The 24,082-nt window shown below is 38.3% G+C and overlaps 1 protein-coding gene across 6 annotated transcripts in view; it reads left to right on the forward strand.

Annotated features, from left to right (window-relative positions):
- LOC127794465 (phosphatidate cytidylyltransferase 1-like) overlaps positions 1-24,082 on the forward strand; it is a 41,358-nt gene that overhangs the window by 11,975 nt on the left and 5,301 nt on the right. For 5 of the 6 annotated variants that reach the window (XR_008021664.1, XM_052325566.1, XM_052325568.1 and 2 more), the window contains 5 exons: positions 1,108-1,264; positions 1,583-1,630; positions 1,720-1,806; positions 22,063-22,191; positions 22,283-22,339. Coding sequence is in view for 4 of the 6 variants with exons in the window: in XM_052325566.1 (XP_052181526.1) it covers positions 1,108-1,264; positions 1,583-1,630; positions 1,720-1,806; positions 22,063-22,191; positions 22,283-22,339 (478 nt within the window). In the remaining 2 variants the exon portion in view is untranslated. Of the gene's footprint in view, positions 1-1,107; positions 1,265-1,582; positions 1,631-1,719; positions 1,807-21,694; positions 21,819-22,062; positions 22,192-22,282; positions 22,340-24,082 lie in introns of all 6 variants that reach the window. The other variant, XR_008021665.1, reaches the window with a different exon arrangement.

Genomic DNA, 24,082 nt, shown 5'->3' on the forward strand with positions numbered 1-24,082 from the left:
ACCAAATATCTCTTTTGTTGTTAGTGTGGTTAGTCAGTTTATACAGTCTCCATGTGATAGTCATTGGGATGCTGCTGTTCACATTCTCAGATATATCAAAGGCATGATCAGGGATTGTTATATGAAGATAAGGGTCATACCCAGGTGATTGGGTATTCTAATGCCAATTGGGCAGGATCTCCCTCAGATAAATGCTCTATTTCTGGGTACTATGTTTTAATTGGTGGCAACTTGGTATCTTGGAAGAGTAAGAAGTAGGATGTGGTTATTAGGTCTAGTGCTGAAGCAAAATACCGTGCTATGGTCTTGGCAACATGTGAACTTATATGGATGAAACAATTGCTTTAAGAATTAAAATATGTCAAGGTGATGCAAATGAAGTTAGTATGTGATAATCAAGGCGCCTTGCATATAGCCAATCTTGTCATTCATGAGAGGACCAAACACATAGAAATTGACTATCATTTCATCAGAGAAAAGATTTTATTTGGATGTCTTGCCACTAGCTTTGTCAATTCAGTCGATCAATTGGCAGACATCTTCACTAAGTCTCTTCCTGGTCCTCGTATTGGTTTCATTTGTAATAAGCTTGGTGCATATGACCTATATGCTTCAGCTTGAGGGGGAGTGTTGGATTAGCAGTCATTTAGCATGTGATTAGATGTAATTATCTATCATTTAGGCCTTAATTTTAACCTTAATTATTGTATAACTTACTATAAATTTCAAATAAAAGGAAGCTAGACTACATAATGTTCTTCTCCTAAAAAGGGTTTTCTCTCTTCTTTATCTTGTTCAACAACCATCATTGACACTTGCCGCAATAGCAAAGTTGTCCTCTCTCTCTCATCCAGCCCCCCCCCCCCCCCTCTCTATCTCACGCACACACACCCTTCCGGAATACATAACCACTATATCTAGTATTGTTTTCTCTTATCCATGAAAATGACTGGTTTATGCTTATGGCATTCTTATGGCTTCTTTTGTGATTGTAATTTGTAAAGTTTTTTGGAAATTTATATTGTTTTATCTCTGCCCCCAATATTTCTTTGCAAATGTTTTACACTGAGATAAGATGACTGAATGATATATTTGTTTTTCGCACAGGTTTCTTCTTCCAGCATCTCTTATTGTTATCAATGATATTGCTGCTTATTTCTTTGGTTTCTTCTTTGGACGAACACCTTTGATCAAGTTATCTCCAAAGAAGACATGGGAAGGTTTTATTGGAGCATCTTTTATGACAATTATCTCTGCATTTGTGGTGAGATCTCTCTCTCTCTCTCATGCGCCCGTGCACACCCCAACCCCCTCCTTGGCAAAACACCCCCCCCTCCCAAAAAAAAAAAAAAAATAAAAATAAAGGAAGAAAGAAAGAAAGAAAACAATTGGCAGTGTAAAGCACTTTATTTTCTTATGTTCATATTTCCATGGTTCTGGTTTTGCAGTTTAACTTTAATTTTTTTTATTGGGTTCCAATTCCATCCTCCTAGACCTCATTTTCTGTCCATTTTTTGTATTTGCATCCGAAAAAATATGCCATGACTAACCGTTACAATTATTGATATCTATTGTTACACAGATTGCAAATATCCTAGGTCGCTATGAATGGCTAACATGTCCAAGGAAGGTAAACCTCAAATTTGTGGTTTACTTTTGTTTAAAAAGGCATGTCTCTAACACTAAACAAACTTTTACTCATTATGATAATATGTACAGGACTTATCAACTGGTTGGCTTCATTGTGATCCTGGCCCATTGTTTAAACCTGACTACTTTGCTTTACCAGGGTGGGTTCCTAAATGGGTAAGTGCCATACAAGTTGACTATGAACATGTGAAAGAACATTTTTCACCAACATTTTCTCTTCAATATGGACATTTCTAAATTGTGAGCCTTGGTAGCAATTGTGGCCGTCCCCCTGGGTATACCAGTGTTTAATTAATTAGGTGAATTTTGTAATTAATAATTTATTTTCAATTATTTATTGCACAACTATTTAACTAATTTGGTAAATTTTGTCATATTATTTATTTAATTTTTCATTGATATATTATTAATTAATTAATTTAATTATTTGTTTAATGTTAATTACTCCTTTTCCCTTAACCACACATAAACCCAACTATAGTAAATTAACGCACCAAATGTTACCATACTTGTTAATGCTTAGCCACCCAAAGTTAACTCACTTTAAGCCTTAGGTTAATCCTACCCAACCATGGGCTAGTCACTTGAGTTTAGGGTTAATCATTTGGTTTATTCTTGTCCAACTTGGGTCAACTTTAGTTAGTTTAACTTGGGCCTTTAAAATAAGTTCAGTTTGGGCCTTTAAATTTAAGAATGGGCCTACACCTTTTAAAAATTCCTTAAGAAGCCCATTTTAATCCAACTTGGGCCTAAACTTAAATTGAACTTTGGGCTTCTTTAAAAACCCACTTGGGCCTATTTAAGGGTCCATTCCATACTTAAATTTGGACTCAATCTAGCCCATTACCCTTAATCATGGGCTCCTTCAAAGTCCACTTTCAAGCCCCTTTCCTAAAGCCTATTTGGTTTTGTTGTGCTTTTAAAGCACAATTGTTTCTTTTTTTTTTTAAGTTGTAGAAAAGCAATGTTTGCTTTTAAACCACAACTGTTTCCTCTTAAAAAGCAGTTTAAGCTGCTTTAAAACAAGAGTGAGGGGCCCCTGCTTTTTATAAAAAGCTAAGCAATTTATTGTAGGAACCACAATTGTTACTTTCTTAACATTAATAAACGCAGCACCACAAAAAGATCCTGGCACGTAGAGAGCTATGACTAGGCTTATATTCCCAAAATAAAAAATATATTTATTGAGGCAGGAGGAATAACTCTTTATTTCCTTAGTTTTAATTAATAGTATAATATAATTTATCTTTTAAATTTTATACCCTCGCATCTTATATTATTAATTGTATAACTTATATATCTTCAATTACAGTGTAATCTATTTTTTTTCTCTATCATCTATTTTTTGGAAATAGCAACTATTTTTGTCATAATCACTTTAAAAGTATTGCTATATTAATCTTGGTAATTGTTGTGATTTTATATGCTCTTATATTGCCATTTGTATTTGAAACAAGAGATATTCAAGAATGAACTCTTCTCTCTTAATTTTTCCATTTGAGCTGACCACATGTATATATACAGGTTTGACAGCTATCTCTTAAGAATTCAAAACAAGAAAAAATCTTTCCCCTATAATCAAAGAGATTCTTATTTTTATCTTCTCCTAACAAACCTATCTTACCTCTATCTCCTATAATCAAGGAGATTCTTTTTTCTTATCTTCTCCTAACAAACCTATCTTACCTTTTCATCTTCTCCTCTAACAAACCTAATCTAATCACTTGAATACAAAAATACAGAAAGTAAAAGAGATAAATATCTAGCAAATCGTAAATCTCCAACACTCCCCCTCAAGTTGAGGAATAGATGTTCATCATTCCTAACTTGCCAGGAATAAATTCCAAGTTAGGCTTGGGTAGTATCTTTGTGAAAACATCTACTTCTTGCATTTGAGTGGAAATGTGACATAATTCAATCCTGCCTTCTTCAAGCTCGTGTTTGATAAAACTCTTGTCAATTCTAACACGTTTCATTCGATGTTGTTGTATTAGATTATTCACAATGCTTATGGTAGACTTGCTATCACTGTAGAGCTTTGTAGAGGTTGAAATATATATTTGCAGATCATCTATTAGTCTCTTTAGCCAAACAACTTCACATATGCCTTGTGCAATGGCTCTAAATTTTGCTTCAGCACTACTCCTAGCCACCACCATCTGCCTCTTGCTTCTCCACGTGACTAAATTCCCCCATAGGTTTGTGTAAAACCTTGAAGTTGACTTGCTATCTTCCACGTTACCAGCCCAATCTGCATCTGCAAAGGCTTAAATATTCCTCTTTTCATGTTTTTGAAGCATTAGTCCTCTACCTGGAATTCCCTTGAGATATTTGAGGATGTGTCCCACGGCATCTAGATGTTGTTGAGTTGGGGAATGCATAAACTGGCTAACAATACTGACTACAAAGGCAATGTTAGGCCTTGTGAGAGATAGATAGACGAATCTTCCAACTAGCCACTGGTACCTTCCCTTGTCTACAAGAGGATCATTTTCATCTAGCTTCCATTTCCAACCTTGTTGCAGAGGAGTCCCAACTGGTTTGCAACCTAATTTCCCAGTTTCTCTTAGTAAGTCAAGAGTATACTTCCGTTGAGATGAAAATACCATTATGGTTTCTTGCAATTTCCATATCGAGAAAATCTCAAGTCCCCTAGATCTTTAACCTCAAATTCTGTTTTCAACTATTGCTTGAGTTGCCAAAGTTGGCATGTGTCATCATCGGTGATGATAATGTCATCTACATATAGGATCAGTATGGATCTTTTTCCTCCTCCCATCTTGATGAAGACCGTATGGTCCGCTTGCCCTTGCTTGTATTCGAGCCGAAAGAGTGCCAGTGTTGTACTAAATTTTTTAAACCATGCTCGGGGTGGTGACTGCTTGAGATCGTACATAGATTTTTTAATTTACATACTTTCCGTTTCTCTTCTTCAAATTCGAATCTAGGAGGGATTCTCATGTATACTTCCTCCTCAAAGTCACCATTTAGCAATGCGTTCTTTACATAAAGTTGATGGAGTTCCCAATCTAGGTTAGCTGCCAAAGATAAAAGAACTTGAATTGTGTTTAGCTTTACCACTGGTGCAAATGTTTCCTCATAGTCAATCCCGTAGGTTTGAGTGAAGCCTTGAGCAACTAGTTGTGCATAACCCTTCAATGTCTCTATTGGCCTTATACTTAACTGTGAATACCCATTTACTCCCAACAACTTTTTGGTTCTTTGGCTGGTCTACAACTTCCCAAGCGCCATTCATGTGTAATGCTCTCATTTCTTCCAAAACTACCTCCTTCCACTAGGGTTCTTTGAGTGCTTCATAGATATTGTTGGGTATCTCAACACTATCAACCTTAGTGGTGAATGCACCAAATTATGGAGACAATTTTGAGTAAGCCTGGTAGTTAGAAATAGGATATTTTGTACATGATCTTACCCCTTTTCGAAGAGTGCTAGGCAAATCCAAATCATTAACAATTGCTCCCTCATTAGTACTAGGAACCTACCCTAGATCCAATGATTGGCCTTGTTGAGGATCTCTTGGTCTTCATAAATAAACCAAGGTTGGTTTGTCTATAGCTGGGTCTCCCCCTAGATTAGTTACTTAAAGTGTTGAATTAGGGCTAGTTTAAGGAACTTGACAACTTTCAGTGGGAACTGGAAAAGAGATGGATGGATCCCAAGACTTATCTTCTTGAGATTTCTCCCCTTGGAGATAGAATGACTGATTCTCAAAGAAGGTTACATCATAGGAAATAATAAACTTTCGGGCGCTTGGAAAATAGCATTTTGTTATGGTCCATTGCAAGGTATGGTCCTTGTCCCGCATCAGAAGTTTAGACTGTTGTGGGGTTTATAACCTCACCCTCCCCTTGACAGCTAGCTTTTGAGGGTGAGTTCTACCCAAGGGGTGTAACAGTGGTATCAGAGTCGGCTCCATGTCTCCCAGTTGCAATCATGCGGTGATGGAGGTGATGCTGGCATTACAGTATTCGTTCGGCACTAGTTGTGGTTAGTGCACAACTTGCCGTCGCTGGCGTCGGACTACGAAGTGTGGTGGTATGTTATGATCCACTACAAGGTATGAGACTTATCCCACATTGAAAGTTTAGGCTCTTGGTGTGGGGTTTATAACCTCTCTGGCCCCCTCCCTTTGACAACTAGCTTTTGAGTAAGCTGCTGCCAACGTTATCTTCTACTCCTCGGGTGTTTGATAGAGGGTGAACAATTTTTCACACCTCTGAACCCACCAACGCGGGTTCTGTCCCTCAAACATCGGCACGTCCAATTTGGACATAGAAAATTGGTACGGATGCTAGATTGGTGGCCTAACTATCCTCTGACCTACTCACCTATGGCCAACTTCCTCCGCCACTAGCATTTTCGTCTCCTCACCTATGTTCTCTATAGAGCGATTTGGTGTAGCGAACGCATTCCTTTCGACTCGGCCGATTCTAGGTTCCTCCATTGTTGGTGTCTTCGCCTCCAATTCTGCCATTTCCGTTGTTCTTGGTCTCGTTCCTGGCCTGGATAGAATTGGCTCTGAACCCTTTCTTGGAGGGAATTTGACCGATAATTTGACGGAGTTTTGCCACACAAACATGAGCATGAAGCTTTGAATTTGATCCTTCATCTCTTGGAATTGATTGTCAACTCGGTCCTGGACCCCCTGAATTTGGCTAGAGACCTGATCTTTTACTTCCTGCATTTGGCCGGCAACCTCTGCCTTCACGCTCGCTGTTACCTGGCCAAGCTTGCGATCCAATGCCTGCTCAATTCTTTGTTCGACCACCTCGTCGACTACCGTCATCTTTCCTTGGACATCCACCATCACTGTGCTAACTTGCTAGATTTAAAGCTCCATTTGCTTCAACCGAGTGCCATCCGCCATTGCCTTTAACGAATTCGCCTTGGTTCGAGTCTCGAGCTCTGATACCAATTGTCAGAGTCTCGACCTGACAGGGTAAATTCTCCTTGATTAGGAGAATTAGGGTTGATTTGGAAAGAGAAAGAAAGAACAAGATAGAGAGAGTTGGGAAGGGAGAATGAATTAGAGAGAAACAGGGTTGGTGTTGAGAGGGAAAGAGTTGGGAAAGAGAGACAGGTTAGAGAGAAATTAAGGGAGAAATGATCTGGAATTTCATCTTAATATTCATCGATGATCCTTTATTGAGAGGGAAAGGCCTTTATATAGGCCCATCCTCATAGGCAGTTCAATTGTTACAACCACCTTTAACCGTTAGGCTCCTACTGTTACTTTGTTACAACCTTCCAATTGTATCAACTACTGCTAACAGTTTCTAGTTACACTTCCCTCTACTTGTTACAACCCCCAACTACCTTAACCACCGTAGGGTCCTGACACATTTATACCCTTTTTGGGTAGGTGAATGACCAACAAACACACACTTTTGAACTTTGGGCTCAAGTTTGCTTGGATTTGTTTGAGAGTTATGAACATAATGGTACGCCCAAACACCTTTGGTGGTAATGAATTGAGGATTTTTGTGTTCGGGAAGTCAAGGAGGATGCTCAAAGGAGTTTGAAATTTAAGTGTCTTGGAAGGGAGACAATTTACGAGGTAAGATGCAGTTAGGATAGCTTCTCCCCAGTAAGAATGATGGACTGAACTAGTAAACATCATGGAACGAGCGACTTCTAATAGGTGGCGATTTTTTCTTTCAGCTACTCTGTTTTGTTGAGGAGTATAGACACATGAACTTTGACGGTGAATGCCATTGGTGGAGAGGTATTGAGTGAACTCTTGTGAAAAATACTCTCTCCCATTATCAGTTTGTAGAATTTGGATAGGTATTTGGAAAATAGTTTGAACTAACATATGGAATTGTTGGAATACAACACAAGCATTAGATTTATCTTTCATAAGATACACCCAACAAACTTTAGAATGATCATCTATGAACGTAATGAACCATTGGATTCTAGTCAGAGTGGGAATCTTTGCTGGTCCCAAGATGTCACTATGAACTAGATGGAAAGCCTTTGAAGGTTTGTATGAGTGGGAAATATAAGTACTTCAACATTGTTTTGCAAGGACACATTCTTCACAATGGAAGGAAATATTATTTTTATTAATAAACAAATGGGGATACAATGCCTTTAACATGAATTTCACAACTATTTTCCTCAAAGGTCTCAAACATATCTAAGGATCCGGTAATATGATCTGAGGTGCCCGTATCAATTATCCAACATTGGTCTGATAAGGATTTTTAGAGTAGTGAATGGCTTATGTTACCTCGTTGTGTCATAGCTGCAGTTGGATTTTGTGAGGAGGTGGGATTCGACCAAGGAAAGAGCCTTGTTTGGTTCAAGGAAGTTTTGCAGAAATTCAATCTGCTTGGCTGAAAGATTGAGATTGGCAGTTTACCCCAAGTCTGATTCTGCTACCTGTGCAGTATGGTGATTCCCTCTCTGTTTCTTAGGCTTCCAATTTGAAGGCTCACCATGGATCTCCTAGCATGTCTCTCGTGTGTGCCAAGGTTTGTTGCAGTGATCACACCATGGTTTTCCTTTTAGTTGCTACTGTTCACGGTTTTGTATTGCTGATCCTTTCTCACGTTTATTCACAACTAGAGCAGAATTTTGGGTGATTTGTTCCGAGTTATAGGGGTTGCGCATAACTCTCTTTCTACTCTCCTCCCTCCGACCTTTTGCAAATGCCTCTCCGATGGGTGGAAAAGGCTTGGATCCAAGTAAATGTGTACTTCATCTAAATCTGCATTGAGTCCTTGGAGGAAATCAAAGACTTGTTCTTTCTCCAATAACTTCTTGTACTTAATAGCATCGATCTAGCAGCTCCACTCGATTTCATAGAACAGATCTATCTCCTGTCAAAGTTCCATTAGTGTATTGTAATATTCAGTTACAGTCATGGTGCCTTGACAGGTATTTCGAATTTTGGACTTGACTTCAGGGCACTGAGAGTTGTTTTCTACATCTGAGTAGACCTCTTGTGCAGCTTCCCATATCTCTTTCACCGTTTTGCAGAACAGATGGGTTTTGACTATGCTTGGCTCCATGGAATTGATGAGCCAAGCCATCACGATTGAGTTTTTGGCTTCCCATGCTCCATTGTTCGGTGTTGCCTCTGATGGTGGTAAGATTGCCCCTATTAGATGTCCAAACTTTCTTCTTCCTCTAATCACAAGCATCACTAACTGCGACCATTCTTGATAATTCACTCCGTTGAGCTTATGTTGAGTGATTTGCAGAGATAGGTTTTCGACTGAGGGTGATGGTGATTGGGTTGTAGGATTGATAGGTTGGGTGGTGGTGACCGTGGTGGACGATTCTGCTGAAGTTGGCTCGTTTTTGACCATGTTTGGGTGGGATTTAACAACCTAGGGCTACTAGAACCGGTAGCTTTGATACCATGAAACAAGAGATATTCAAAAATGAACTCTTCTCTCGTAATTTTTCCATTTGAGCTGATCACATGTATATATACAGGTTTGACAGCTATCTCCTAAAAATTCAAAACAAGAAAAGATCTATCTCCTATAATCAAGGAGATTTTTATTTCTTATCTTCTCATAACGAACCTATCTTATCTTCTCCTCTAACAAACCTAATCTAATCACTTGAATACAAAAATACAGAAAGTAAAAGAGATAAATATCTAACAAATCGTAAATCTCCAACAGTATAATTTTTTTTTATTATAATTGTGGATATTTTTTTAATATATTATTTATTTATTATAGTAATATATTTGTAACCGGTACTCAATATTGTGTAGTACTGGTACTGTACGGTACTGATGACAAATCTTGTACCTTGTTTGGTTTGATATTGATGCCTATATGAGACACTGATAGTGTTATAAAACTGAAATTGAGGCATGCACCATCCAGTATTTCCAGTGCCAAATGGTACAATGTGCCAAACATGAAATAGATTGTTGTGTACCAGAAAGCTTCCAGTATGGTATGAAATTAATTACATTGATTGAGAGGTGCTTATTGCTTGAAGGGAACCATTCTCGAATTACCCTTTTCATGGTTGACGATAGAGGACACTTCATTTTGTCTTCATTTTTTTTTGGGGTGTAGTTCTTTTACAGGCAATTTTTTTCCCATAGATAAATTATTGATGGAAGACATTGGCTGCTGTTTCTAAAGACATGTAAAAGGCATCATAAAACTGGTTCTATAGCCCAATTATTGATTTGGGATGTTTTGGATGACAAAGGACCTTCCTAGGGGCTTTGCTGGACTTAGTTTTGATGTTTTATGTGTTATGGTATTTTTTTCATTCTACATAATGACTCTTAGGGTCTTTTGGTTACTTTATTTATGTGATTAGATTTTATTTATGGTATTTTCTTAGTTTTATTGTTACTAGTTTCAGTTTTTGTTTAGTTTTCTTAGTGGGAAAAGGATTTTGCTTAGTCTAATAGGAATAGCATCATTAGAGCTCTATAAATACCATGGCAATATCTTTTTTTAGTAGTGAATAGAACAATTTACAGTTTTCTCTAAGCATGTTATGCTTCTTTGAGTTGTGTTGATGCAATTCTAACCTTATTTGTGATGCCTAAAATCTGATCCTTTCTCTCTTTGCTAATCTTCAATTTCAGATTATTATTTTCGTAACCGCACCTATTTTCTCAGCCTCTGAAATTAATCTCTTTGGCCTTCTGCTGCCCCTAAATTGCCCCCCAATCCATTACATATCTAAATCATAGCCTATTCAACAGATTTCCCTAGCCTTCTATAACCCTAAATAAACGTCTAATCAGGTATTATTAGAATACCAGATCTGTCCTACATCAATATTCTTTACAGGTTTTCATTTTCTCTTGCACAATATTACCGCTCTTCTCTTCCCTCTTATACCACATTTATTACAAGGGATTAACCTGCCGATATCTTCCCCTTTTGTGTTGAAAAGGGATTGACCTGCCGAGTCTCTCATGAAGGTCCTTTATATATATATATTTGTAGAGAGGGAGAAAGGGAAGCAGTATTCCCACACTTTATTGATATGAATCAGAAATATTTATACAAGAAGTTTCATAAGAATTCTCCTAAGATTTAGGACTAGATTACAACCCTATTATCTAGGACTAAATGTTATTCTACTAGATTACAACACTAAAAGATAATCTAAGAAATATCTAAGTGTAGAAAAAGGAGAAAGGGAAAGGGTATTCTCGTATATTTTATTGATACGAATGAAAAATATTTATACAAGAGTTTCCTAAGAATTCTCCAAAGAATTCTCTTAGATTTTAGAGATTACATTCCTATTTTATAGGACTAGATTACAACAGAGAAAAATACAAATAAACCTAATCAAGAAAGAAATAAGATAAACATAAAGTACAAAATAGATAAAATACAAGATAAATAAGGAGAATATATTTTATCACTCCCCCTAAAGCTAGGGAATGGATATCAACCATCCCTAGCTTGCACACCAAGTCTTCAAACCGTTTAGGAGGCAGCCCTTTGGTCAAACAATCAGCTAGCTGTTCTTCCGAAGACACATACGGAATGCAAATCAATCCGGCTTCCAATTTTTCCTTAATAAAATGTTTATCTATCTCCATATGTTTGGTGCGATCATATTGCACAGGACTATGTGCTATACTTATAGCTGACTTATTATCATAGCACAATTTGATTGGCCCATGGTTGAAAATTCTCAAATCTTCCAAAATAATTCGCAATCACAGCAACTCACATAGGCCCATTGCTAGTGTCCAAAATTCGGCTTCAGCACTTGATCGTGCTACTACCCCTTGCTTTTCACTCTTCCAAGAAACCAAATTTCCACCTAAGAAGACACAATAACCTGTAGTAGAGCGTCTATCAACCAAAGACCCTCCATAGTCTGCATCAGTGTATCCTATGATATCCAAATCTGTCCCAGCTTTAAATAAGATTCCTTTACCTGGAGTTGTCCTTAAATAGCACAAAATTCGTCGTACAGCTTGCATATGATCTTCTGTAGGACAATGCATGAACTGACTAACTAAACTTATTGCGAATGCAATATCTGGTTTGGTGTGAGATAAGTAGATTAGTCTGCCGACCAATCTTTGATACCTCCCTTTATCCATCGGTTGACCTTTATCACATAGTTTAACATTAAATTCCACCGGAGTACTTGCACCTTTGCCACCTAGCAAACCTGTCTCATGCAATAGATCAAGAATATATTTTCTTTGGGATAAGAAGATACTTGCTTCAGAATAAGCTACCTCTATACCCAAAAAATACTTCAAAATGCCAAGATCTTTAATTTCAAAAGTCTTGGACAGATTATCCTTAAGTTGTACTTGCTCCTCACAGTCATTTTCAGTGACAATAATATCATCCACATAAACTAAAAGAGCAGTTACCCTTCCCTCACAGGAATGCTTAAAAAAAAAGAGTATGATCATCCCTACTTTGAGAATAACCCATATGTCTCATGGCTTTAGAAAAATGATCAAACTAGGCCCAGGGAAACTGTTTAAGGCCATAAAGAGCTTTCTTTAATTTGCATACCTGTTTGGATAACCCTTTATCAAAGCCGGGAGGGGGTTCCATGAACACCTCTTCCTCCAAATCTCCATGCAAGAAGACATTCTTTACATCAAATTGGTGCAACTTCCAGCCATAGTGCGCTGCCAGGGCTAATAGGATACGCACAGTTGACATTTTGGGTACTGGAACAAAAGTTTCTTGGTAATCAATACCATAAGTTTATGTGTATCCCTTAGCAACTAGCCTTGCCTTATACCTTTCTAGGGACTCATCTGCATTATATTTGAGGTTAAAAACCCACCGGCAGCCCACGGGCTTGACTCCCTTTGGCTTAGGGACAATGTCCCATGTCTGATTTTTTTCTAAGGCCCTCATCTCCTCCTGCATTGCTTGAACCCAATTCTGATCTTGGAAAGCCTCATTAACTGTCTTAGGAATAGGAATTGTGTCTAAGGAAGTCAGAAAGGCCTCATGATTTGGAGATAAGCGGTGATAGGACATATAATTGGCCAAAGGGTGTTGGGTGCAACTTTTGATCCCTTTGTGAAGGGCAATTGGCAGATCAAGATCATTAGTAATTGATGCAGACAGTGAATTAGATATAGCAGAATTAGACTGAGAATCAGAGGGACAACAACGTGAGGTTTCATTACCTGGATTAGGAGAGGAAACTGGTGCTGGAAGAGGTTCTGGAATGGGCTGTTATTGTTGTGTTCTCCTCTTAAATACATAGGGAGATCTTTTGAATCGAATTGGAGTGGATGGCAGCTGTTCTTCTGGAGGTTCCAACTGGTTCTGTTCATCTAAGGAAGAGTTAGATGGAGCATGAATCTGCAAATCATGAGAGGTTTCCAAAATGGGAAGATCATTATTTATATCATCCCAAGATATATGTGTATCTTGAATATCAGCACTAGGAGGACCAAAGAATGACTGATTTTCAACAAATGTAACATCTTTGGTCACATAAAATTTTCTAGTAGCAGGGTGATAACACTTGTACCCTTTTTGAGTGGGTGAATAACCAAGAAACACACATTTGAGGGCTCGAGAGTCCAGTTTATCCCTATGATGTTTGGATACATGGACAAAAACAACATAACCTAAGACTCTCAAAGGAAGAGGAGTATGAGAAAACACTGCTGGAAAATAGGAGGATAAGCATTGAATTGGGCTTTGGTGTTTTAGAAGAGTAGAAGGAACTCGATTAATTAGGTAGGCAGCGGTCAAAACGACCTGCCCCTAGAAAGACTTAGGGACAGAATGATGTAGTAAGAGAGCTCTAGTAACATTGAGCAAATGTCTCATTTTTCTTTCTGCTACACCATTCTGTTAAGGAGTATCAACACATGAAGACTCATGAATTATACCTTCTTGCTAGAAGAAGTTATGCAAATGATGATTGAAGTAGTCTCTTGCATTATTAGTTCGAAATTTTTTAATTTGAGACCCAAATTGAATAGATATCATCTTATAGAAAATAGGCAAGATAGAACTAATAACGGTCAAGTTGTTCTTGTACAATCATCAATAAAGGTAATAAACCACCTAACCTCGGAACAATTAGGAATTTTAGATGGTCCCTACACATCCGAATGAATCAAAGTAAATGGAAGAGAGGATAAATTGTTACTCACAGGATAAGAAACTCTATGATGTTTAGAAAGTTCACACACATCACAATGAAGATTAGAAATGTCCAAATTTCTAAGCACGGTTGGAGACATAGACTGCATAGTACTAATGGCAGGGTGCCCTAAACGACAATGTTGAAGCCAAAAATCATAGATCGAAATAGTTGGTTGAAAAGGAATCGAAGAAGTTGAAGCTGGTTGAGAAGAGTAAGCTGAAGGTTTCTCCCCCTTAAGATCAGTACTACATGTCTTCAGAAAATACAACCCATTCCATTCCTCACCAACTCCAATCTTCTTCCCTGTGTCTAGTGCCTGATATTCACATTTGTTTGGGAAAAAGACAACACAACAATTTAGATCTTTGGTTAGCTTATGAACAGAAATCAAGTTGCTAGAAGGATTTGGGACATGAAGAACATGCTGCATAGGCAATGAGAAATTGAGATTTACATTACAACGTCCAGCTGTAGGAATTGTATTACCATTGGCCACCATTATCTTTTTGGAGCTACTTAGTGAGGTATAGGAATCGAAGACATTTATATCAAAAGTCATATGATCAGTAGCCCCCAAATTCAGAATCCATAGATTATTCGTAATAGTATGTGAGGCAATACTAGATTCAGAATTCAAGCAAATACTTGTTTGGGCCATGGAACAAGAATCACCTTGAATAGTCTTTAGGAAGCTTTTAAGCTTGCTGATTTCTTTAGCATTAAGTTGTTCAGTCATGATAAATGAATCGGCTGTAACTGAATCTGTCTTCTCCAATGCAGTCTCTTCCTCCTTGGCAGCTTGATAGGCTTGAACTTGCTGTCGGGGTTGAAAATTCTGAAGATTCTTCATCCCTTCTACCTTATTCAGTACCGCTTCTTTTCCATGGAGTCTAAAACAGGTCTCTCTGGTATGCTTGAGTTTCTTACAAAAAGAACACCATAAACCATCTTTATTCTGAGCTTTAAGATTAAAAACATTCCCACCTTGTTGTGACCTAAACCGAGAAGCATCTTTCTTGTTGGTTGCCATTGCAGATCCCTCAAGAGAAGTCTCATTTAGCATAGCTATTCTCCTATACTGCTCACTATGAACAATAGCAAAGACTTCATTTAAAGAAGGAATTTTGTCTTTCCTTAGGACCTGCACCCTTACTTGATCAAAATCAGCATTAAGGCTTGCTAAAAATTCGACTACCCTATTGCTTTCAAATATTGCAATTATGGTGGCTGCATCTACACTACATTTCATCTTAATATTTTGATAATGATCAAACTCAAGCCAATATCCATTCATTTTATTATAGTACTCGGTGACAGTTAGAGAACCCTGTTTAGTACTACTTATTTTTATCTTAATATCAAAAATAACCGAGGCATCTTGCACTTTAGAATAAGTACGCTTTGCAGTATCCCAAATCTTTTTAGTTGTAGGCAGGAACATGCAATTTTTACTTTACCTCAAGGTGCATTGAGCCCCATAGCCAAGCCATTATCAATGAATCCTCTACTTCCTATGCAGCAAAATTAGGGTCTTTGGCATCTTGACTAGGCTCAGTCAGATGGGCCATCTTTCCTCTGCCTTTCAAGAAAGTCCGCACAAGTTGCGCCTATTGTAAGTAGTTCCTTCCATCAACCCTATAAGACTGATGTAACCCTGGAAGGTCACTGTTAGACAAACTCCCCATTGGCATGTCAGATGAAGCACCATTCTTTGTCTCAAAAGTGTTTGTCATGGTGAAGACTCAGGTGGAGCAGAGAAGGAAGATTTTGACACTAGGGATGGGCTAGAAAGACGTTGGAGAGCAGATCTAGAGTAGCTGGAGGCAAAAGGGTTGCGGATGCTCCTTCACACGCTGGCGTGTGGGGTCGGAGGCAAACTAATGGCAGCACGTGGGGTAGAGCATGGGGGCGCATGTGCACTCCGATGGCGGTGGTTTTCTGGTGGTCGGCCGATCTGATGATGGCGAACCCAATGGTGGTGGCAGTGTTGGAAGGCAGTGGTCGGACAGAGGCGTTCTGACGTGAATAGTGATAGTGACGGTGAATAGTGACAGTGAACAGTGACAGTGCAATGAAGGCACTTGAACAGAATGAAGTGGCTGTGCAATGAAGACACTAGGGTTTACTGTATCAGCCTATTAACGAGGGTTTGATACTATGTAGAAAAAGGAAAAAAGGGAAGTGGTATTCCTGTATATTTTATTGATACGAATGAAAAATATTTATACAAGAGTTTCCTAAGAATTATCCAAAGAATTCTCCTAGATTTTAGAGATTACATTCCTATTTTATAGGTTTAGATTACAACAAAGAAAAATACAAATAAACCTAATCAAGAAAGGAATAAGATAAAGATAAAGTACAAGATAGATAAAATATAAGATAAATAAGGAGAATATATTTTATCACTAAGAAATAATACAAGATAATACAAAGCAAAATAACAAAAAATAAATAGATGATAATGGATAATCCTCAAGGCCCGGCTTGATCTTATTTTATTTCAACACTTCCCCTCAAGTTGGGGAGTGGATGTCAATCATCCCTAGTTTGCTCACTAAGGCTTCAAACTGAGTACTATAGAGACCTTTGGTGAGGACATCAACCACTTGTTGAGTAGATGGAACATAGGAAATCTACAAGAGACCTGTATCCAATTTTTCCTTTAAGAAATGCGAATGCCTATCAATCTCAATATGCTTTGTTTTTTCATGCTGCATCGGATTGTGGGCTATGCTTATAGCCGATTGATTATCTCCCAAAAGTTTAATTGGCCTTGGCACTGAAATTTTTAAATCTTCTAGAATGATCTTGACCCATAAGAGTTCACACACACCTAGAGGCATAGCTCTAAACTCAACCTCAGCACTTGATCTAGCCACCACCCCTTGTTTTTTACTCCTCCAGGATATCAAATTCCCTCCTAGGAATACACAATACTCAGTTGTGGATCTTCGATCAACTAAAGAACCACCATAATCAGCATCCGTATAGCCTTAAAGCCTCAAGTTTGTCCCAGGAGTAAATAGAATCCCTTTTCTAGGTGTAGTTTTGAGATAACAATGTTGCCATATGTTCCTCATTAGGATCATGCATGAACTGACTGACTAGGCTGATAGCAAATGATATGTCAAGTCTAGTATGTGCTAGATATATTAATTGCCCTACCAAGCGTTGAAATCTCCCCTTGTCTACCTCTTGACCACCCTTATTTGCTTGTAGTTTTGTATTGGGATCTATTGGTATCCGTCCCCCTTTTCCTCCTAATAAACCGGTTTCATCAAGCAAATCCAAAACATATTTTCTTTGTGATAGAAAAATGCCTTCTTTTGAGTGAGCTACTTCAATGCTTAGGAAGTACCTTAATTGGCCAAGGTCTTTGATTTCAAATTCTCGAGCTAAGTTGTGCTTTAGACAACCCTGTTCAACTGTATCATACTATCATTCCCTGTCACCACAATGTCATTCACATATACAAGTAAGGTTGTTACCTTCTCTCCTTGATGCTTGATAAATAGAGTATGATCCCATTGGCTTTGGTGGTATCCCATAGATAATATGGCCTTTGAGAATCTGCCGAACCATGCACGTTGGGACTGCTAGAGCCCATATAGGGCTTTCTTAAGTTTACAAACCTGATTTTTTCCATCTCCTTTATGCTGAAAACCTGGAGGTATTTCCATAAAGACATCTTCTTCTAAATCCCCGTGTAAGAAGACATTCTTGACATCAAATTGTTGCAATTTCCAACCAAATTTAGCTGCGAATGCTATAAGAATTCTAACAGTAGTCATTCTAACCACATGAACAAATGTTTCTAAATAATCAATACCATAAGATTGAGTTTAGCCTTTGGCAACTAGGCGTGCCTTATACCTGTCAAGTGTTCCATCTGCCTTGTATTTGACATTAAAAATCCACTTGCACCCCACTGGTTTTGCATCCCTTGGTCTAGGAACTAGCTCCCAAGTATGGTTTCTTTCTAGGGCATTCATTTCTTCCATCATGGCTTTTTTCCAGTTGTGGTCTTTTACAGTCTCTTCCATTGATTTAGGAATAGCAATTGTATCCAATGATGCTAGAAAACTCCGGTGGTTAGGGGATAAGCGGTGGTAGGATAAGAAGTTGGACAATGGCTGCTTGGTGCATGTTCGAACACCTTTCCGGATGGCAATTGGTATGTCTAGATCTGTATATTTCGGCTGAGTCTGAGATGGGTTAGAAGTATTGGAAGAGTCCTCACCATGTGAAATTTTCAAGCTAGTGTCAGGTACTGATGATGAGTTTGGCTCCAGGTATTCCATGGGCTGCCTTCTCTTGTAAACATAGGGAGAGCCTTTGTATCTTATAGGAGAACTAAGCCTCGAGTGAGATGGTTCAGTAGGAAAATCAAATGGTAGAGGTTGAGATGACAGAATAGGATTGGGATCTTGTGAAGGGAGACTCTGACTGGATGTTATTGTTTCAAGACTAGGGTTGAGAAATTCTCAATCCGTATCAGCTTGTCCGATGACATCTAGCCTATCTGGAATTGGAGTAAAGTATGGTTGTGATTCACTGAATGTGACATCTTTAGAGACATAAAATTTTCGAGTGATAGGGTGATAGCATTTATACCCTTTTTGTGTTGGAGAATATCCAAGGAAGATATATTTATGGGCCCTAGGGTTCAATTTGTCTCTATGGATTTTGAGTATGTGAACAAAATACACACATCCAAACACTTTTAAGGGTAAATGACCATGAAGATTGAGGTCTGGAAAGAAACAGGCTAGACATTAGAAAGGACTTTGACCATTAAGAATCCTAGATGGCACCCTATTAATGACATAGGTGGCTGTCAACACTGCCTCCCCCCAAAAATATTTTGGTACATGATGATGGTGAAGGAGGGTTCGAGTGATATTGAGAAGATGTCGCATCTTTCTCTCTGCCACCCCATTTTGTTGGGGAGTATCAATGCAAGATGACTCATGGATGATTCCTTCTTGTTGAAAATAAGTATGCAAGTTAGTATTGAAATAATCGCTTGCATTGTCCGTTCTAAACCGTTTTATAGGAGTACCAAATTGGGTTTGAATCATTTTGTAAAATGTGATTAACACTAACCCAATGGCAGTTTTATCTTTTAGAAGAAATACCTAACACATGTGAGTACAATCATCAATAAATGAGATGAACCATTTTGCCCTAGAACAATTGGGTATTTTGGATGGTCCCCAAACATAAGAGTGTTTCAAATTAAAAGGTTTTGAAGATAACTTGTTACTAATTGGAAATGAGACTCCATGATGTTTAGTAAGAATACATTCATCACACCTAAAGCTATTAGGATCTAAGGACTTAAACAAATCTGGAAATAATTGTTTTAACACTCCAAATAGAGGATGACCTAACCTAAAATGGTGTAACCAAATAGAAGACAGATTAGAGGTTGACTGGGAGGAGAAGGCCACAAGTTGCTGCTGTCTCTTTATAGAACAATCACTCTCCCCGTCCAAGAGATAGAGCCTATTCCAAACCTTAGCCATACCAATCATCTTCCCCGTTTCCTTGTCCTGGAACTTACACATTGAAGGTGAAAAAACAGCCAAACAGTTAAGATCTTTGGTTAGTTTATGTATAGAGATCAAACTGGTAACTAAGGTTGGGACATGAAGAACTTGTTCAAGGTGAAGTTGTGGGTTTAATGACACTCTACCTCTTCCAGAGATAGGGACAGTTGTTCCATTTGCAGTGGTGATATGTTTGGTAGGTTCAAGGGTTTCATAGGTTTCAAAACAATGGATATTAGGGGTCATATGATCTGTAGCTCCTGGATCAAGGACCCAAATGCTATTCTTAGCTAAAAAAAAAAATGCTATTCTTATCATATTTAGAAGCTGTAAAAGTTGTATAGGAAAGAGTATTACCTTGCTGCACTAAGGAGTAAGAGGCTCCATCTTGGAACATTCGGAGAAAGGCCTTTAGCTTGCCTAACTCCTCGGTATTTAATTGAGTTAGATCAAGCTCTGATTCTCCTTTATCAGCTTCTTCTTCTGGATCCTTGTTGGATAGATAACTCTAGGGTTTCATATTTTTGAAGCCTCTAATCTTGCTCAAGACCACTTCCTTCCCATGTAATTTAGAACAAGTTTCCCTAGTGTGTCGAGGCTTTTTGCAATAGCTACACCATTGTCCATCACGATTAGAGCTAGCACCCCAGTTCTGAAAAACAGGTCCAGGTCTTCCAGGGTTCTGAAAACCTGATTTTCCAGCCTTGTTTCCTCTTCCTTCTTGCTTATTGATGATCAATGCTGATCCCTCGGTGTTGTGCTCAGTTAGCATTGCATATCTTCGATTTTCCTCACTCCTTATAATAGCAAAAACTTCATTTAAATTTGTGAGTTTGTCCTTACCAAGAACCTGCACTCTTACTTGGTCGAATTCATGGTTGAGCCCGGCTAGGAACTCCACAATTCGGTCTCTCTCATTTATTTGATTGAGAGTTGCGGCATCCTCTTGGCACACCATCTAGATGGCTTGATATTGGTCAAGCTCCAACCATAAGCTCTTCATTTGGTTGTAGTATTCGGTCATTGTTAATTGCCCTTGTTTGGTGGAGTTGATCTTTGTTTTCACTTCAAAAATCACGGAGGCATCTTTAACCTTAGAGAAGGTCCGTTGGATTGTTTCCTAGATCTCTTTGGCTGTGCTTAGGAACATAAAATTCCTACTTATGTCCGGTTGCATTACACTCCACAACCAGGACATAATCCTTGAGTCCTCCACATCCCATACAGTGAAGGATGGATCTTCTTCTTTCGATGGATTGTTTGTCAAGTGACTTCCTTTGCCGCGTCCTTTAAGAAGGGTCTTCACCAATTGAGCCCATTGAAGATAATTCCTACCATCTGATCGGTAGGATTGATGAAGGCTCGGCAACTCCCTTGCTGTAGGGTTTTGATCAACCGGATTTAGCTCTCTGGTTATGTTGGATGAAGGAGCAGAAGATGGGGCGTTCAACGAGGATGTTTCTGTCATGATCTTTAAAGCACAGTTAGATCAATGACGGGTTGAAAAAAAGGAGCAGACTCGGTATTGCAATAAAGGAAGATAGAAGGCGCGACAAACAGCTGAACATGAAGGTACGAACACAACTGAAGGCACGGACACGAAGTATTTTGACACCAAGGATGGGCTAAAAAGATGGCAGAGGGTCGATCTGGAGTAGCTGGAGGCGAAAGGACAGCGGGCGTGCCTTCACGCGTAGGCACCTGGGGATGGAGGCAGACTGGCGACATCGCGTGGGGACTCCGGCAGTGGTGGGTCTTTGGTGGTTGGCCGATTTGATGACGGCGAACCCAATTGTGGTGGCGGTGTTGGTAGGTGGTGGCCAGATAGTGGTGTTCTGACTTCAACAGTGACGGTGCAATGAAGGCACTTGAATAGGATGAAACGATAGTGCAATGAAGGCACTAGGGTTTACTGTATCAGCCTATTAACGAGACTCTGATACCATGTAGAAAGGGAGAAAGGGAAGCAGTATTCCCACACACTTTATTGATATTAATCAAAAATATTTATACAAGAAGTTTCATAAGAATTCTCCTAAGATTTAGGACTAGATTATAACCCTATTATCTAGGACTAGATGTTATTCTACTAGATTATAACACTAAAAGATAATACAAAGAGAATCTAAGAAATATCTAACAAATAATACAAGATAATACAAAGCAAAATAACAAAAAATAAATAGATGATAATGGATAATCTTCAAGGCCTGGCCCGATTTGATTTTATTTCTTCAACAATATTCATATATGTTGTTTTGGATATTTTCTTGGTATGCTATTCTCAAGATCAGAAGTCAGAACATGAGAAGCTCTTCCCCTTGATACTTGGTTTTACATTAAGGAGTTCGTTTGCTTTTCAGAGTGAAGTTTGCATTAGAAGTTGTAAATGTAGGAGCTGGGTCCTCATCCTCAATCTGGTGCATGTATGGGAGAGGAGCAGCAGGTGTTTCCTGTGGTTAGAGGTTTCAGCTCATAAGCTGCGGGGTATTCTGTTGTCCACATCTTTATTAGATTTTGAATGCTTTTTATTAGAGTTACATTGGTTTCAGGGATTTTTTCACCATTTGTTTTTGTGTATGGACTATCTTACTCTCTGAGCAACCTTTGTATTTAAGCTGCAACTCATTTTCTTCCCCTACTTCAAGGTACTTTATTACTGTGAAGCTAGATCAGGAATGAAGAATCTCTTGAAAAATAATGTTCTAGCACATGTCATTTTCTTCTGCAGTTTCCTTGGAGAGAAGTCCAGATTTTGTCTGTTCAATGGCATGCATTATGGCTTGGCCTTTTTGCATCAATAATAGCACCATTTGGAGGTTTTTTTGCAAGTGGTTTTAAAAGAGCTTTCAAGGTTAAGGTATATGGCTGTCATTTTCTTCTGCAAGTAATTGGTGTTCATAGTATTGAAGGTCATAGATTTTGATGCTATTTCTACTTTATTGTTTCAGGATTTTGGTGATAGTATTCCTGGACATGGAGGAATGACAGACAGAATGGATTGCCAGGTAAGCTGTACGAGAAGTGTAACTTTTGTACTTGGCATATTTGTCAAAGGCTCAAGGCGCAATGAGGCCCAAGAGTGCTTGGAGCCTAGGTGCAAGGCGCACTTCAAAAAAATCTGTATAAAAATACTTATAGTTAAATAATGGGGTGTTTTATTGTTTTCTCAATTTCCTTTTAATTTTTTTTTGGTTATTACTGGTTAGGTTTTAACAAGTCTATCAAAAAACAAACAAAAAAAATTACATAGAAGCAAACAGTGTGCACCTTGGACCTCAAGGTGAGGGACACCTTAGGACCTTGATTTTACATTACTATTCTGATCGATTACTTTACCTTAATTTTAGGGATATGATTTGATTAGATATATTTGATTAGATTAGACATCTTAATTTTAGGGAAGTTGATTCCTTTTATTAGATATCTTAAGGGAACTCTATAATTTTGAAATGCCTTTGGCTTATTTTTTCAAGCAATCAAATATAATTCAAAGCCTTGGCTAATTTGGAGGTTGATCCCCTCAAAGAGATCAAAATCTGTTTCTCTGTTCCCTAGGATTTTATCATTTGGTATTAGAGCAGGTTATCTTAGGATTTGCTTTTGTTACCTTTTCCTTTCAAAAGATTCGTTGAATGCCCTTAACCCGAAACCAAAAACAGAACCAGGGAATCACAGATATTCAATCTTACGCAATGGCTACTGACAGTTTGTGAAGATTCAACTTGAAGCTTTGGACTCAAAATTTGATAACAGACTGCAGGAGTCTCAATGAATTCAAAAAGAGTTTGCTTAGAGTATCAGCAAAAAACAAAATGGAATCTTTGCTTCTGCTAGCAAACAACATGAGCAATTTGAAGTTACCGGAAAAGATTATCAAGATTGTGGTCTTGGCCATTCCTGCATGAGGGTGAAATTTCCTAGATGGGAAAATGGAGATCCTATGGGACGGATTTTAAAAACATAGAAATTTTTTTTCCTTGATTGAACACAGGAAGCTTCAAAAGTTGAAATAGCTTCAATTCAGTTAGGTAGAGACACTATTCAATGGTATGATTGGTTTGAAACTTGTCATGGAGTTCCTACATGGGAGCAGTTTAAGGTAGGGCTTCTTGTTTGTTTTGGACCATTTGAATATGAGAATGTTGATGGAGAGCTTGCTAAAATCCAGCAAACCTCTACTGTCTTGGAGTACCAAAGTTGTTTTGAGTTACCACCCAACTAGGCTAAAGATTGGACTAAGAGGTAGTTGGTGGGAACACTCATTGAATGTCTTCACCCATACATTCATTGTGAAGTTAAGACCCACCAACCACATACTATGGCTATTGCACTTTCTTTTGAATGTTGCAAAAGGAGAAAATCAATATGGAAAATTCATTACTATCTAATCAATATGTAAACCTTAGGGTTTTATCATATTCTATGTAGCCCTTGTTAAAAGATAACAATTAATGAGCTCACTATCCCATCAACATAGTACTTTCATCAACCACTCTTACTAAATCTTCAACAACTTACTAATGTAACAATCTAGAAGCTTCTTGACTAAATTCTAAAATTTTGTACAGATATTCATTATTGTCTTTTCTAGTGTTGGAGTTATCTAAGCACCATGGAGTTTGTTTTGCAATTAAGTTTGTCTTTGGAAGTTTAAGGTGTTGATCAATATTCTCCTAGTCCTCGACATTTGTGTAGTCTAGCTTTGGAACTGGTATGCATTTATGAGTGTTGTATCCAAGAAAATGGGC

Source organism: Diospyros lotus, chromosome 2 (assembly GCF_014633365.1).
Source record: "Diospyros lotus cultivar Yz01 chromosome 2, ASM1463336v1, whole genome shotgun sequence".
In the NCBI taxonomy this organism is placed as follows: domain Eukaryota; kingdom Viridiplantae; phylum Streptophyta; class Magnoliopsida; order Ericales; family Ebenaceae; genus Diospyros; species Diospyros lotus.